This window comes from Lampris incognitus, chromosome 3 (genome assembly GCF_029633865.1).
Source record: "Lampris incognitus isolate fLamInc1 chromosome 3, fLamInc1.hap2, whole genome shotgun sequence".
Classification (NCBI taxonomy): Eukaryota; Metazoa; Chordata; class Actinopteri; order Lampriformes; family Lampridae; genus Lampris; species Lampris incognitus.
In genome coordinates this window covers 70,193,282-70,208,159 of record NC_079213.1, presented here as the reverse complement: position 1 = coordinate 70,208,159, position 14,878 = coordinate 70,193,282, and the positions used below count along the sequence as shown (strand labels likewise).

Sequence of the window (14,878 nt, the reverse complement as noted above, 5' to 3'; positions counted from 1 at the left end):
AGAAATGGAGTCATTTTCTTTCATTGATAGCTTAATTGTATCTGGCACAATTGAGACAATTCGACTGAACTGATAAGGTATCATTTAATATTTCATGGTCTCATATTTGATATCATTCAGAAAAAAAATTGTATTTTCCCACCATTCCTTCAGTACCCCCCACCATCAAAGGTGGGAATGTAACAATGGAGATCACAGCCCTCCTGGACACGATGGTAATGCTGGAGTGTGAGGCACGCGGTGTGCCCCTGCCCATCATCACCTGGTACCGTAACGGAGAGCCCTTACTTTCCAGTCGACAAGCCCAGTACGTAGAACGAGGACATTACCTGAAGATCAACCAGGCACAGGCGTCGGATGCCGGCATGTACACCTGCAAGGTGACCAGTGTGGCCGGGACTGCTGAGAAGAGCTACGACTTGGATATCTATTGTAAGAATGTTACTGTGAAGCTACCGATATAATATTTGTCAATAATTACCAACATGTTTTTTTTCCCATATGAGTTCATTGTTTCAATAATAACATGAAATACGTAAAACTCAGTGTCAAGGTTTGCCATAGTGTATTTAGATATTTCCAGTATTGTGTTGTTCCTAATGCTGCAGCTGGAATCCTAACTAAAGTTGACCATATTACGTCTATTCTTGCCTGCCTTCATTGGCTTCCTATCCATGTTGGATCAGACTTCAAGGTGTTTCTGCTGAGTTATAAAATGCTAAATGGGCTTGCCCCATCTTACCTGTTTGATCTACTTACACCATACATTCCATCTCGAGCTCTCCGCTCTTAAAATACAGGCCTCCTGTGTACCCAAATTTAAAAAGGAGTCAGCTGGTGGCAGGGCCTTTTCCTATCAGGGCCCCATTCTTGTGGAATAACCTGCCTGCTGCCATCAGACAATCAAAGTCTGTTGAGTCCTTTACATCCAAACTTAAAACTCATCTTTTTGCCTTAGCTTACAGTTAGTTGCCTTTAAATTGACTACTTTACAACCTGAACTCCATGGTGGGTTGGTTTCTGTCTCAGTGAATTTACCAACCACTGTTCTGCTGATGAGGTTATAGAGTATAGATTATTGACTATTGCAAACAGTTCTCTTCTCTCACATGTATTTTCTCTCTCTGAATGATGTCTTCTCCTGTGTATGTGAATGGTGTGATATGAGTCCCCCTCGTGTGCACATGCAGTCTGTCCCCCTCCCAGGTATCCATTGTGATGGTGGTCTCCACCTGGACACTGCTTGGTATCCTACTCATCACATTTTTTTATATATCTTATAAATACATATAATTTTTTTATCCTGTTTCAATATTATGCCCTTCTCTCTCTCTCTCTCTCTCTCTGATGTATGACTAATGTTTTTTTCTTGTCTCTTCTCCTGCATATGTGAATGGTGTGATGTGAGTCTCCCTGTGTATATGTGTAGTCTGTCCTCCTGTCAGGTCTACATGGTGATGGTGGTCATGTGGCTGAGGTGCTAGGCTGTTCGGGTGGCATCTGGACACTGCTTGGCGGCATCCTCATCACATTCTTCATATATCTTATAATTCCATTATAATTCTGTTATCCTCTTTCAATGTTGTATTCATTTAATTGTGTTTTATTCTGTACACACAATATCCATTGCACGTCTGTCCATCTTGGGAAAGAAATCCTTCCTCTGTTGCTCTCGCTGAGGTTTCTTCTTTCCTATTTTTTCTCCCTGTTAAAGGTTTTTTTTTTTATGGAGTTTTTCTTTATTCAGTATGAGGGGCTAAGGATATGATGTTGTGTTGTTGTAAAGCCCACTGAGGCAAATTTGTAATTTATGATATTGTGCTATACAAATAAAATTGACTTCATGTAGGGATGTATTTGTCAACAGTCTCAGAGATGCTGTATTGATGATGAAGGATTTGTTTGTTGCATAATCACTGAAAAACTGAATCTTCAGGAAATGTAGGAGCTGTGCAATCTTTTGCATTTGAACTTTAAGGACCTTGTTGCTCTCAATCAAAAAATTATTCAAAATAGCTGCAGATGACCTACAAATAACCAAGTGAAATCCTGGAGAACCACAAAGAAAGATGAGGTGTATTTCTGAAACGGCATCAATTTTCACCCCCTTTTCCTCTCTTTTCATTAAACAAATTATGAAGAGAGCAAATGTTAAAATATTAGGTGTGAATAAATGAAAAGAATGACAGAAAACCCCTCTGAGCTTTTACTCTCCCTCCGTTCTCATTTCACTCTCCCAGTGCCTCCTACCATCACTGGGGGTGGTGATGGTCCCACAGAGAGGAAGGTGGTCCTCAGCAAGCCGCTGACCCTGGAGTGTGAGGCTGGGGGTCACCCCCCCCCCTCCCTCACCTGGCTGAAGGACGGCGTTCCTGTGCAGGATGGGGAAAGCATCCGTATCCTCCAGCATGGGAGGAAGATGGAGATCCTCTCTGTCACGGTTTCTGATTCAGGGCGCTACGTTTGTGTGGCAACCAGTGTTGCCGGGGAGAAGGGGATCAAGTACGACGTCAACGTTTCAGGTACATGAACACATGCACATTTGCACATCCTCACACTCCCCATAAAAAAATACAGTCTATATCATATATCACAGTGTATATTACTGATATGCAAATCGCAGTGTGTTGCTGTGTTATTATATACAGTAGTCTCCAAAATGTTGTAGTCACTCTGAATAGAATGTCTTCTTATTCAGAGTACATCTACTGCATTATAGGGGTGTATCGGGGTTAATTACAACTGCTCACTGAAGAAGGCAAATTGAAAGGGAAAAGGAAACAGTCAAGGTGGCCAAACACTTGACTTAGCCAATACCAGTTAAAATCAGAGCAGAACGGGCAGACTCCACAGAAAGAAAGTCATAATCCTCAGAGGCCTTACCCTGTAATGACTGGTTTATAGTTGGTGAGAGCCAAGGGCTTTATTCATAAATTATCTGGGTTAGGGTTACCTCATAAGCCATAGTGCAATTTATAGGGCCATGTGACTTGACCAATGGTCCTAGATCAGCAGCTGTTGTTCTTAAAAGCTTGATAGGATTGGCCAAAGAAAGAGATTGTCAAGACAGCATGAAGCTGACAAGTGTGAGTGAAAATGTAAAGGATTTGTTTTCATTTATTTCTTTGCCTTATTCTTTCCCTTTTATCATCAGTCATTGCAACAGCTCACCACTTGCCTGCTCAAATATCTTGGCTCTAATTCTTTGCTATACCAAAAATGTACATATGGCTTGTGTGTGCACATAAGCGAAACAAAGAAATGGACTGAGTGAGTAAAAGAGAGAGAATATATATTTGCAAGGTTGTGAGGGGGAGTGTGTGTATGCATGTGGAAGGTATGAAAAGGAGGAGAGTGAGCATCTGGACAGAATCTTCTAGGAGATCTTGCAGAGAAATGCATAGAGGTTTAGTGTACACTACCGTTCAAAAGTTTGGGATCACCCAAACAATTTCGTGTTTTCCATGAAAAGTCACACTTATTCACCACCATATGTTGTGAAATGAATAGAAAATAGAGTCAAGACATTGACAAGGTTAGAAATAATGATTTGTATTTGAAATAAGATTTTTTTTACATCAAACTTTGCTTTCGTCAAAGAATCCTCCATTTGCAGCAATTACAGCATTGCAGACCTTTGGCATTCTAGCTGTTAATTTGTTGAGGTAATCTGGAGAAATTGCACCCCACGCTTCCAGAAGCAGCTCCCACAAGTTGGATTGGTTGGATGGGCACTTCTTTGAGCAGATTGAGTTTCTGGAGCATCACATTTGTGGGGTCAATTAAACGCTCAAAATGGCCAGAAAAAGAGAACTTTCATCTGAAACTCGACAGTCTATTCTTGTTCTTAGAAATGAAGGCTATTCCATGCGAGAAATTGCTAAGAAATTGAAGATTTCCTACACCGGTGTGTACTATTCCCTTCAGAGGACAGCACAAACAGGCTCTAACAGGTACTATTTAATGAAGATGCCAGTTGGGGACCTGTGAGGCGTCTGTTTCTCAAACTAGAGACTCTAATGTACTTATCTTCTTGCTCAGTTGTGCAACGCGGCCTCCCACTTCTTTTTCTACTCTGGTTAGAGCCTGTTTGTGCTGTCCTCTGAAGGGAGTAGTACACACCGGTGTAGGAAATCTTCAATTTCTTAGCAATTTCTCGCATGGAATAGCCTTCATTTCTAAGAACAAGAATAGACTGTCGAGTTTCAGATGAAAGTTCTCTTTTTCTGGCCATTTTGAGCGTTTAATTGACCCCACAAATGTGATGCTCCAGAAACTCAATCTGCTCAAAGAAGTGCCCATCCAACCAATCCAACTTGTGGGAGCTGCTTCTGGAAGCGTGGGGTGCAATTTCTCCAGATTACCTCAACAAATTAACAGCTAGAATGCCAAAGGTCTGCAATGCTGTAATTGCTGCAAATGGAGGATTCTTTGACGAAAGCAAAGTTTGATGTAAAAAAAATCTTATTTCAAATACAAATCATTATTTCTAACCTTGTCAATGTCTTGACTCTATTTTCTATTCATTTCACAACATATGGTGGTGAATAAGTGTGACTTTTCATGGAAAACACAAAATTGTTTGGGTGATCCCAAACTTTTGAACGGTAGTGTATATGACTGATATCCAGATGGTCTCAGGCTAATTACCATCTCTACAACAGCTGTAAAGGTGCTCATCATCTCCATCTCACTAAAAATATGACAAGAAACCTTAAATATCTTATATGTCCACAGACACACAAGCATGAAGACACACAAACATGTAACATACAGTATGGACACAGTGTAGATAATAGAATCCCAAATATGCAGATACTGACAAGGCCACGTGTTTCTTCTCATGAGGATCCCACGTCCACTCTTATATCACCAGACATAAAATGATTATGCACATTCATGAAACTTCAGTTGGCATAGTTTCCTCCACTCAAGCGCTGTCATACATTCATGACAGCATTACATGTACTTGTATGTATGTACATACATACATTGATCATGCACATGACAGCGTGTGCACCACAGAGAGCTTAGTACAAACCCTTGCATCGATCATGTCGGCATCTGGATTTTGTTGAGCCAAAGTGAATGAATGCTTCACACTTCAGCAAATACTTTTGCCAGTCAGTCCCAGTTTATGTTGTGGTGCAATGTGAGGTAGTTAAGATAGTACTTTCTGTTGTCTTTGGGTACCAGTCCAAAGTTGAAGTTGTAGTTCTTGTGGTTTGTTTCACACACAAATACCATCTTGGGTCACCTCTTCTTATAAATCCACTTCTATTTTTTTTTTACTTGATTGGATTATTTTTCCTGCAACACCTTTTAAGATGCGCAGTTGACTGGCCTTGTTGAGACACTTCAGTTAAAAGCTGAAAATCAAAACATCAGGAAGTTATCCTCAAGCTTCTTGCAGCCACCTTCAGTTAGGCATTGTAACTCATCTATATGGTTTCATATATTTTGTGAAGTCTAAAAATACCCGTATAATCCTCTATTTTGTAGTAGACTTGCATCTTCCATGATTATGTTTTATTGCAGAGACAGCCAAAGTAAGACTCCATCGTTGTTGGCAGGATTCGAACCTGCGCGGGGAGACCCCAATGGATTTCTAGTCCATCGCCTTAACCACTCGGCCACAACAACATCAAAATTATTCAAAGAGTTTTTCTCATAAGGCCACCCTGTATCTTAAGTGCATGTGCTTTGAATCCTCCTCATGGGAATGGTGCATCTGCCGTTTACATACTTGCGCTTCCTCATATCTCTATGGGTAGTATTGGTTAATTGTTAGTAAGACATTATAAATTCTTTTTGTCACCCCTACTGGAAAAAAAATCTTTAACAATAAGATGCTGAAAGACCTACAAGAGAAATGCTCTCTGCAAACTTTTATTCATCCTCAAACCCAGTAAAAGCTGTTTATCTCTCACCCTGGAACGCTAGTCACAGAATGACACCCGTGAATGTTTTCAATGAGAATGTCCATTTTCATTGTGGAAACAATGTTTTGTTCCATACTAAAACAGTTAAGCGATTACAATTTGCATGATGGACGGGTCAACCAAAGGTAGTGATTGTCGTTGTCGGCAGGATTCGAACCTGCGCGGGGAGACCCCAATGGATTTCTAGTCCATCGCCTTAATCACTCGGCCACGACAACTGGTAGCAGATGGAAAACCAAGTGTGGTTCTCATGGGAAAACACCCTGTCTCTGAAGTGCATGGACTAAATATTCCTTGTGGGAATGATGCATCTGTCATTACATACTTGTGCGTCCTCATTTCTCTAAACTATGATTAGTATTGGTTAATCAGAAGTAAGACATTATTTGTGAGCCCCTCTGAAAAAATTGTCCTTGCCATCAGTGAGGTGCAGAAAAACAAGAGAAATTGATATTCATTGTCAAATATAATGAGAATGTCCAGAATAAACCCTCTTGGCCGTGTAGTCAAAAAAGCTTGATTAGTGCCCATCTCTACAAGATTTGTCTTAATCCTTTTCATAAAGCTTGTTTTTGCTAAACTCAAAAATATCCCAGAGAATATTTTGATGTACATTTTTGTCTCCACTGACAAATTGTCAGTTTGACGAATCTATATTGGACTAGTAGATGGATATCTGCCATGATTAGAGTTTTCTCAGAGATGGCACTTTAGGTTTTTTTCTTCTTTAATTAGTACCCACCTCTTCAAGGTTGCCCTAAACCTTTTCATAAGGCTTATTCTTGCTGAGTTCGGAATGAATCCGGGAGAGGTTTTTGACGTCTGGTCACAAATCTTTCGTACCACACCAGTCCAACATTAACGTCTACCATCATATGAAGCCTGACAGAGATGGGCAAATAAATTGCACATCGTTGTCAGCAGGATTCGAACCTGTGCGGGGAGACCCCAATGGGTTTCTAGTCCATCACCTTAACCACTCGGTCACAACAACTTATACAGTATTTAAAACTCAGTTTTTCTTGTAAGGCCACCCTGTATCTTAAGTGCATGTGCTTTGAATCCTCCTCATGGGAATGGTGCATCTGCCGTTTACATACTTGCGCTTCCTTATTTCTCTAAATATGGGTAGTATTGTTTAATTATCAGTAAGACATCATAAATTCTTTTTGTCACCCCTACTGAAAAAATCTTTAACAATAAGATGCTGAAAGACCTACAAGAGAAATGCTCTCTGCAAACTTTTATCCTCGAACCCAGTAAAAGTCGTTTATCTCTCACCCTGGAACCAAGATCCACATATAATTATATTCTGACTCTTGTTATGTGGACAAAGACACTACTGTATAGGTATTCATTGTCAAACATGAAGAGAGAGACCAGACTAAACCCTGTTGGCCCTGAGCTTAATTAGTTTGCATTGCTACACAACTGTCTTTACATTTTTCATTATGTTAATCACAGAATGACACCAGTGAATGTTTCCATTGAGAATGCCCATTTTCATTTTGGAAACAATGTTTACGTTCCATAGTCAAGTCAGTTTTATTTGTATAGCCCAGTATCACAAATTACAAATTTGCCTCAAGGGGCTTTACAGCAACACAACATCCTGTCCTTAGAAGACCCTTGCATCAGATAAGGAACAACTCCCTAAAAGAAAAAAAAAACATTTAACAGGGCGAAAAAATAGGAAGAAACCTCAGGGAGATAAACAGAGGGAGGGATCTCTCTCCCAAGACGGACAACGTGCAATGGATGTTGTGTGTACACAATTTACAGAATACAACATTGAAAGAGGATAACAGAATTATAATTAAATTCTAAAATATATGAGTAATATGAGGAGAACGATGCCAAAGCAGTGTCCAGACACCACCAGAACAGCCCAGGACCCAAGCGATATGTTTAAAAAAAAAAATTGGTCGCACATCTTAGTGAGAGAAGGATGTAACATTAAAACAGGATAACAAAATTATATGGATTATTAAGATATATAGAAAGAAAATGTGATGAGGATGCCAAGCAGTGTCCAAGTGGCAACCACCATCACCATTGAGACCTGGGAGGAGGACAGACTGCACGTGCACACAAGGGAGACTCACATCACACCATTCACACACAGAAAAAGGGAAACAAGACATCATTCAGAGATCGAGAAAAGACGTGAGAGAAGAGAAAAGTTTGCAATAGTCAATAATCTATACTCTATAATCTCATTGGCAAAACAGTGGTTGGTAAATTCATTGAGACAGAAACCAACCCGCCATGCAGTACAGGTTGTGAAGCACTCAACTTAAAGGCAACTAATTGTAGGCTAAGGCAAAAAGATTAGTTTTAAGTTTGGATTTAATGGACTCATCAAACTCTGATTGTCTGATGGCAGCAGGCAGGTTAAGAACGGGACCTGATAGAAAAAGGCCCTGCCACCAGCTGACTTCTTTTTAACCTTGGGTACACACAGGAGCCCTGTATTTTATATTCCAAAATATTTTCATTAGCAAAAGGAATTATCAGGGTTGGGCAGATGTGTTCCACATTGTTATAAAGTATACATTGAAAGTAAAGAAAGAAAAGGAAGCAATAACAATGACATTGATAATAGTGATAAAATAAAATAAAACAGCCCTTCCCTCCCACCCCCATCCCTTCACCGCTTTGACTGTCCAGAGTAGTTTTAAGGCACAATCTTTAGCAATAAATAAATAAGAAGTAAAGCTGCAGCTATTTCCATGAAGTCGGCTGTTATTTTCATGTCAAGGGCAAAGGTAAAATGCATGGCATGTTATGTCGTTTGGGTGTTATGGAAGTATGTTAAAAAGGGTTCCCAAGTTTTATAAAATGTTTTCTAAGAACCACTGACTGAGAAGCGCAACATCTCCAGGTTGAGGCAAGACATTACATCTCGAAGCCACTGACTTAAGTGTGGGTGGGGCAGCATCCTTCCACCTGAGCAAAACTGCACATCTGGCCAAGAGTGAAGCAAAGGTAACCATGCGGCACTCTGCAAATGTCAAATGAGGAGCCATTCCGTCAGTACTGCCAAACAAAGCAATCAGAGGGTCTGGGTCTTGGTTCTGCTTTAAAATGTTGGAGTGTGAAAAACATCTTTCCAGAATTTTTCCAAGTGAGGGCACAGCCAGCACGTGTGTATCAGTGTAGCATCACTGTTTTTGCATTTGTCGCAGATGGGGGTGATATCAGGATAGATGCTCAATAATTTAACCTTAGACATGTGGGCCATATGAACCACCTTAAATTGCACTAGGCAGTGTCTTGCACATAGTGAGAATTTGTGTATTGATGTAAGAATAGAATCCCATTGGTCATCAAATAGTGCATGTCCCAAATTGTGTTCCCAGGCTGTTTTAATCTTGTCAAGAGGTGGACATGTAAGCATGGACATTTTTCTGCATAATGTTGACAATGCATCTTTAGATAGTGGGTCAAAGGAGAGAAATATGTCGACAGGATTAGTGTCAGGTTTTTCAGGAAAGAACGCATATATTGTCTGACCTGTAAATATTGAAAGAAGTGTGTTCCGGGTAAGTTGTGTTTCTCAGACAACTGGGTGAAAGACGCAAAAGTGTCGTTTTACATTACAGCTGTAAAGCCTCTTGAGGCGAATTTGTAATTTGTGATATTGGGCTATACAAATAAAATTGACTTGACTTGTTTTTGAACATGTCTTTAAAAAATCAGATGTCTTTCTTGTGCCAATCCTGAAAGGTTGATTCGTGTTGAGATGGTATGAAAAGATGATGATTGGAAGAAACAGGACTCCAAATAGAGAAGTATCTGTACCCAAAAGTCTCCCTGAACTGGGCCCACACTTTAAGGGTATGACATACAACCAGGTTGTCTATTAGTTTAGTCAGAGAGTAATTGAGTGTTGAGCCAAGAAGTGCTGGAAACGAAATATCCTGGCATGATCTTAGCTCCAGAGATGTCTATTCTGGGCTGTCTGGCTGAAGGTAAAAGTGGTTCCAAAAAGCAAGACAGCAAATATTAGCAGCCCATCAGGTAGCCCCATGCTCCTGTCTCTTTTGAATCTCCGAAGTAAGATCCTGCTTACTCGTGGCCTCTTATTTTGCCATATATATGAGGAAATAATCAAATCTGATGAAACAAAAAATTATTTTGGGATGAACACCGGTAAATACTGAAATAAATATGTAAACTTAGTTAGTATATTCATTTTTATAGAGTTTATTCATCCAGCAAGGGACAGTGTAAGAGGGGACCACTGCAGTAACAAATTTTTAACCTAATTTAGTAGTCATGAAATTTTCTTAAAAGATTTTTAAATTTCCGTGTGACTGCTACTCCCAAGTAGGTGAATTGTCTTTCTTCAATTTGGAATGGTATGTCATCGTAGTCTAGGTCAAATGCTTTACTATTAATTGGGAACAATTCACTTTTGTGCAAGTTTATTTTTTATCCTGATAGTGATCCAAACTGGTTAAGCAGAGAAAGTGCTACTGACAGAGAGGTTGTTGGGTCTGTGGTACAGTGCATCCGGAAAGTATTCACACCCCTTCACTTTCCCCACATTTTGTTATGTTACAGCCTTATTCCAAAATGGATTAAATTCCTTTTTTTCCCTCATCAATCTACACACAATACCCCATAATGACAAAGTGAAAAAGGTTTTGTTGAAATTTTTGCAAATTTATCGAAAATAAAAAACTGAAATACTGCATATACATAAGTATTCACACCCTTTGCTATGACACTCAAAATTGAGCTCAGGTTCATCCTGTTTCCACTGATCATCCTTGAGATGTTTCTACATCTTGATTGGAGTCCACCTGTAGTAAATTCAATTAATTGGACTTGATTTGGAAAGGCACACACCTGTCTATAGTATAAGGTCCCACTGTTGACAGTGTCAGAGCAGAAACCAAGCCATGAAGTCAAAGGAATTGTCTGTGGACCTCCGAGACAGGATTGTATTGAGGCACAGATGTGGGGAAGGGTACAAAAAAATTTCTACAGCTTTGAAGGTCCCGAAGAGCACAGTGGTCTCCATCATTCATAAATAGAATAAGTTTGGATCCACCAGGACTCTTCCTAGAGCTGGCCGCCCAGCCAAACTGAGCAATCGGGGGAGAAGGGCCTTGCTCAGGGAGGTGACCAAGAACCCGCTGGTCACTCTGACAGAGCTCCAGCGTTCCTCTGTGGAGATGGGAGAACCTTGCAGAAGGACAACCATCTCTGCATCACTCCACCAATCAGGCCTTTATGGTAGAGTGGCCAGACGTAAGCCTCTGCTCAGTAAAAGGCACATGACAGCCCGCTTGGAGTTTGCCAGAAAGCACCTAAAGGACTCTCAGACCATGAGAAACAAGATTCTCTGGTCTGATGAAACCAAGATTGAACTCTTTGGCCTGAATGCCAAACGTCACGTCTGGAGGAAACCAGGCACCTCTCATCACCTTGCTAATACCATCCCTACAGTGAAGCATGGTGGTGGCAGCATCATGCTGTGGGGATGTTTTTCAGTGGCAGGAACTGGGAGACTAGTCAGGATCGAGGGAAAGATGAATGGAGCAAAGTACAGAGAGATCCTTGATGAAAACCTGTTCCAGAGCGCTCAGGACCTCAGACTGGGGTGAAGGTTTACCTTTCAACACGACAACAACCCTAAGCACACAGCCAAGACAATGGAGTGGCGGCTTTGGGACAAGTGTGTGAATGTCCTTGAGTGGCCCAGCCAGAGCCCAGACTTGAACCCCATTGAACATCTCTGGAAAGACCTGAAAATGGCTATGCAGCGACGCTCCCCATCTAACTTTACAGAGCTCGAGAGGATCTGCAGAGAAGAATGGGAGGAATACCCCAAATATATGTGTGCCAAGCTTGTAGCTTCATACCCAAGAAGACTTGAGGCTGTAATCACTGCCAAGGGTGCCTCAACCAAGTACTGAGTAAAGGGTGTGAATACTTATGTACATGTGATATTTCCGTTTTTTATTTTTAATAAATTTGCAAAAATTTCTACAAAACCTTTTTCACTTTGTCATTATGGGGTATTGTGTGGAGATTGATGAGAAAAAAAGAATTTAATCCATTTTGGAATAAGGCTGTAACATAACAAAATGTGGGGAAAGTGAAGGGGTGTGAATACTTTCCAGATGCACTGTATATAGCAGAAGGTCATCTGCATATAAAGATACTTTGTTCAGAGGTGCACATAAGTGGTGCGCAGGTGCGCATGCGCACTTAAAATATTCAACGAGCACCAGATTCAAGTGTTTTACCGCGCATTTGCGTACCAAACATTTTGCAGTGCAGAGTATGAGCCACTAATTTCTCCAAAATGTCAAAGAAGCAAGCGACATTAAGTAATTTCTTTGGTGTTCCTCCACCGCCACCAAAGAAACGCCATACTGAACCAGAACCAAAGTCAAAGTGTACGTTTTCAGAGAAATGGCTGCAGGACATCGGCTGCCTTCAAACAGATGACGCCCGCACCGAGATGTGGTGTAAACTATGTCTGGAAAATCCCACATTAGCGGATAGAAACTGCCACTTTTATATAGGGACGAAAAACTTCAGCCAACCAGCTTTTGATAAGCATGCAAACAGCAGAGAACACCAGAAAGTAGTGGAAGCTATTGCTAACAGGCGCAGCCAGGACCAGAGACCCGGCGGCCCGCTTGACAGGTGGCAAGACAGACTGACGGAAGAACAACATCAGGCACTGACAAACATGCTCTTGTTGGCCTTTCACAAAGCGAAACATGCACGTCTTATGCGTTCATATGAGGAGGATATTCCGCTTCTCAAGAGGTTAGGAGTTAACGTCGGGACTGCTTATCATTCGCGAGAAGGGGGATCTCGCATCACGGAGAGCATCGCTCAGACAATAAGTTCAGAGTTAAGCAAAAAGCTGAAAGCAGCTGAATTTTGGGGTGTGCTTTTCAATGGATCCGAAGATATAACAAAAACGGAGCAGGAAATTGTGTACATTGTTTCTGTGTCCCGCAATGGAGAATACAGCTCAGACTTCCTTGGATTAATTAATCTGGGGGTCAACCGAACAGCACAGGACATAGTGGATGGACTTGTGCAACTGTTCAATGATTGTGGTTTAGCGGAGTGGAAGACAAAGTTGGTGTCAGTATGCAGTGATGGAGCAGCTGTCAACTTTGGAGTTTACAACGGGGTCGTTCCCAAATTACGTCAGATGGTGGATATCGGGGATCCCCTTGTGCATATTCTGTGCACCGCCCACACGCTGGAGAAGTGTGCTAAATCAGCTGATCGTGCGGTCCCATACTGTGAGTCATTTAATAAATCTATCATCACTTTGCTAAGCTTTTGCCTAAAGAAAGGGGGTGCAAAACGAATTGCACAACTACAAAAGATATGTGAGGAGAAAGACATTGATTTTGTCAAACTAGCTAAGTTCCACAACATCAGATGGTCTGCATGGAGACAAGAGACTCTGTTTAAAATATGGAGAATGTTACCAGCCATTCAGATCCAAGTGACAACAAGTGATGACAGTAGCCTAAAACATATCTGCACAGAGCGTTTTCGTTGTTTCCTAGCCAACATGCTTGATGTTGGGAACATTTTACAGTTCACCTCCCTCAGGTTCCAGAAAGACAATCTGACTATTGGTGAATGCAAAGATGAGCTCATGGTTGCTATTGGACAGTTGACGCTACTGATGGGCAGTGAGGGCAAGTACAGGGAGGAGACTGTGGCACATGCTGAAGCTGACAGGGATAAGATTGATCTGTTGAGAGCTTTAATTCATGAATTTGAAAGCAGATATGAATCCCTCAAGTAATGCGATCACTTTTTGATTTTTGATCCTACAACTTGGCCTAATGAAATGAAAGACCTCCACAGTTTTGGCAACACAACACTTAGTAACATCCTTGAGAAATATGAGGCCAGCATGAGTGTTGACAAAGATTCAACTTTAAGAGAGTGGATGCATTTAAAGCAAGCTGGAAAACGTTTGGCAGCCTCCTCTGTGCATGACCTAGTCAATGTAGTGAACACCAGCAACCCAGGCAGTTACTCCAACATTCAGAAAGTCCTGCTGTCTCTTACACTGCCCTTGAGCAGTGCTGCATGTGAGAGGGGATTTTCACACCTGAATATAATAAAAAACAAGTACAGATCCTGCCTGTGAGACTATCGCCTCTCATCTCTAATGCACATCCACTTATCTAAGTTCACAACAGAAACTTTTGACCCAAAGCCAGCAGTAGACTTGTGGATGCAACAGGTAATTGTAGGCTGAAGCAGCGAGAAAGGGGCAGGCCTAGTACATCTGGTGTTTTTGAAATAGAGGAAGACAGTTTGGAGGGGAGTGATGAAGATGTTCGATGATGTCCTGTAGGATAACAGAACTTTCAGTGCTTTAAATAGCAATATCTGTTGTGAGTTTGATTTGGTTTTCAGTGTTTGAAAAAGCAGTCATTTGTATATTTAGTTTTCAGTGCTTGAAGAGCAGTCATTTGAAAGTCACACGTATGGCACTTTAAAGAACAGACATTTTGTTGTAACCTACTGCTTTTATTCATTTTCAATTGAAATTAAAGTACATTTAATGTTATCCACGTATCCCTCATATTTTGTTCATTTTGTGAGGTGGGTGGGTCATGGAAAAATGTATTTAAAAAAAGGTGAGCACCAAGCAAGAACCTCAGGTGCTCCTTTGAGAACCAGACCAAAAAAATTATGCGCACCCCTGTTTATGTTTCATACCCCCCCCCCTCCAAATACTGGCAATGTTTGCATTGTTATGAAGAGCAACTGCAAGTAGTTCAATAACTAGATCAAAGAGGATCGGACTTAGTTGGCAACCCGAATGGGTTCCGCAGCCTAGGGTGAAAGGTTGAGAAACTGTACTGTTAGTTTGAACTGATGCAGTGGGAGATGTATATAATAATTTAATCCAAGCTATAAAT

General features: G+C 41.0%; 1 protein-coding gene and 3 non-coding genes across 4 annotated transcripts in view; 1 reads left to right on the top strand and 3 right to left on the bottom strand.

The window, feature by feature from the left end:
• Positions 1 to 14,878, top strand: part of hmcn1 (hemicentin 1) — a 208,005-nt gene that overhangs the window by 105,237 nt on the left and 87,890 nt on the right. Inside the window, 2 exon segments of the mRNA XM_056275570.1 lie at positions 154 to 432; positions 2,241 to 2,522. Of these exon segments, the coding sequence (XP_056131545.1) occupies positions 154 to 432; positions 2,241 to 2,522 (561 nt within the window).
• On the bottom strand, positions 5,562 to 5,643 carry trnas-aga (transfer RNA serine (anticodon AGA)). The gene has a single exon. It is a non-coding gene; the product is annotated as a tRNA-Ser (tRNA).
• Positions 6,079 to 6,160, bottom strand: trnas-aga (transfer RNA serine (anticodon AGA)). The gene has a single exon. It is a non-coding gene; the product is annotated as a tRNA-Ser (tRNA).
• On the bottom strand, positions 6,855 to 6,936 carry trnas-aga (transfer RNA serine (anticodon AGA)). The gene has a single exon. It is a non-coding gene; the product is annotated as a tRNA-Ser (tRNA).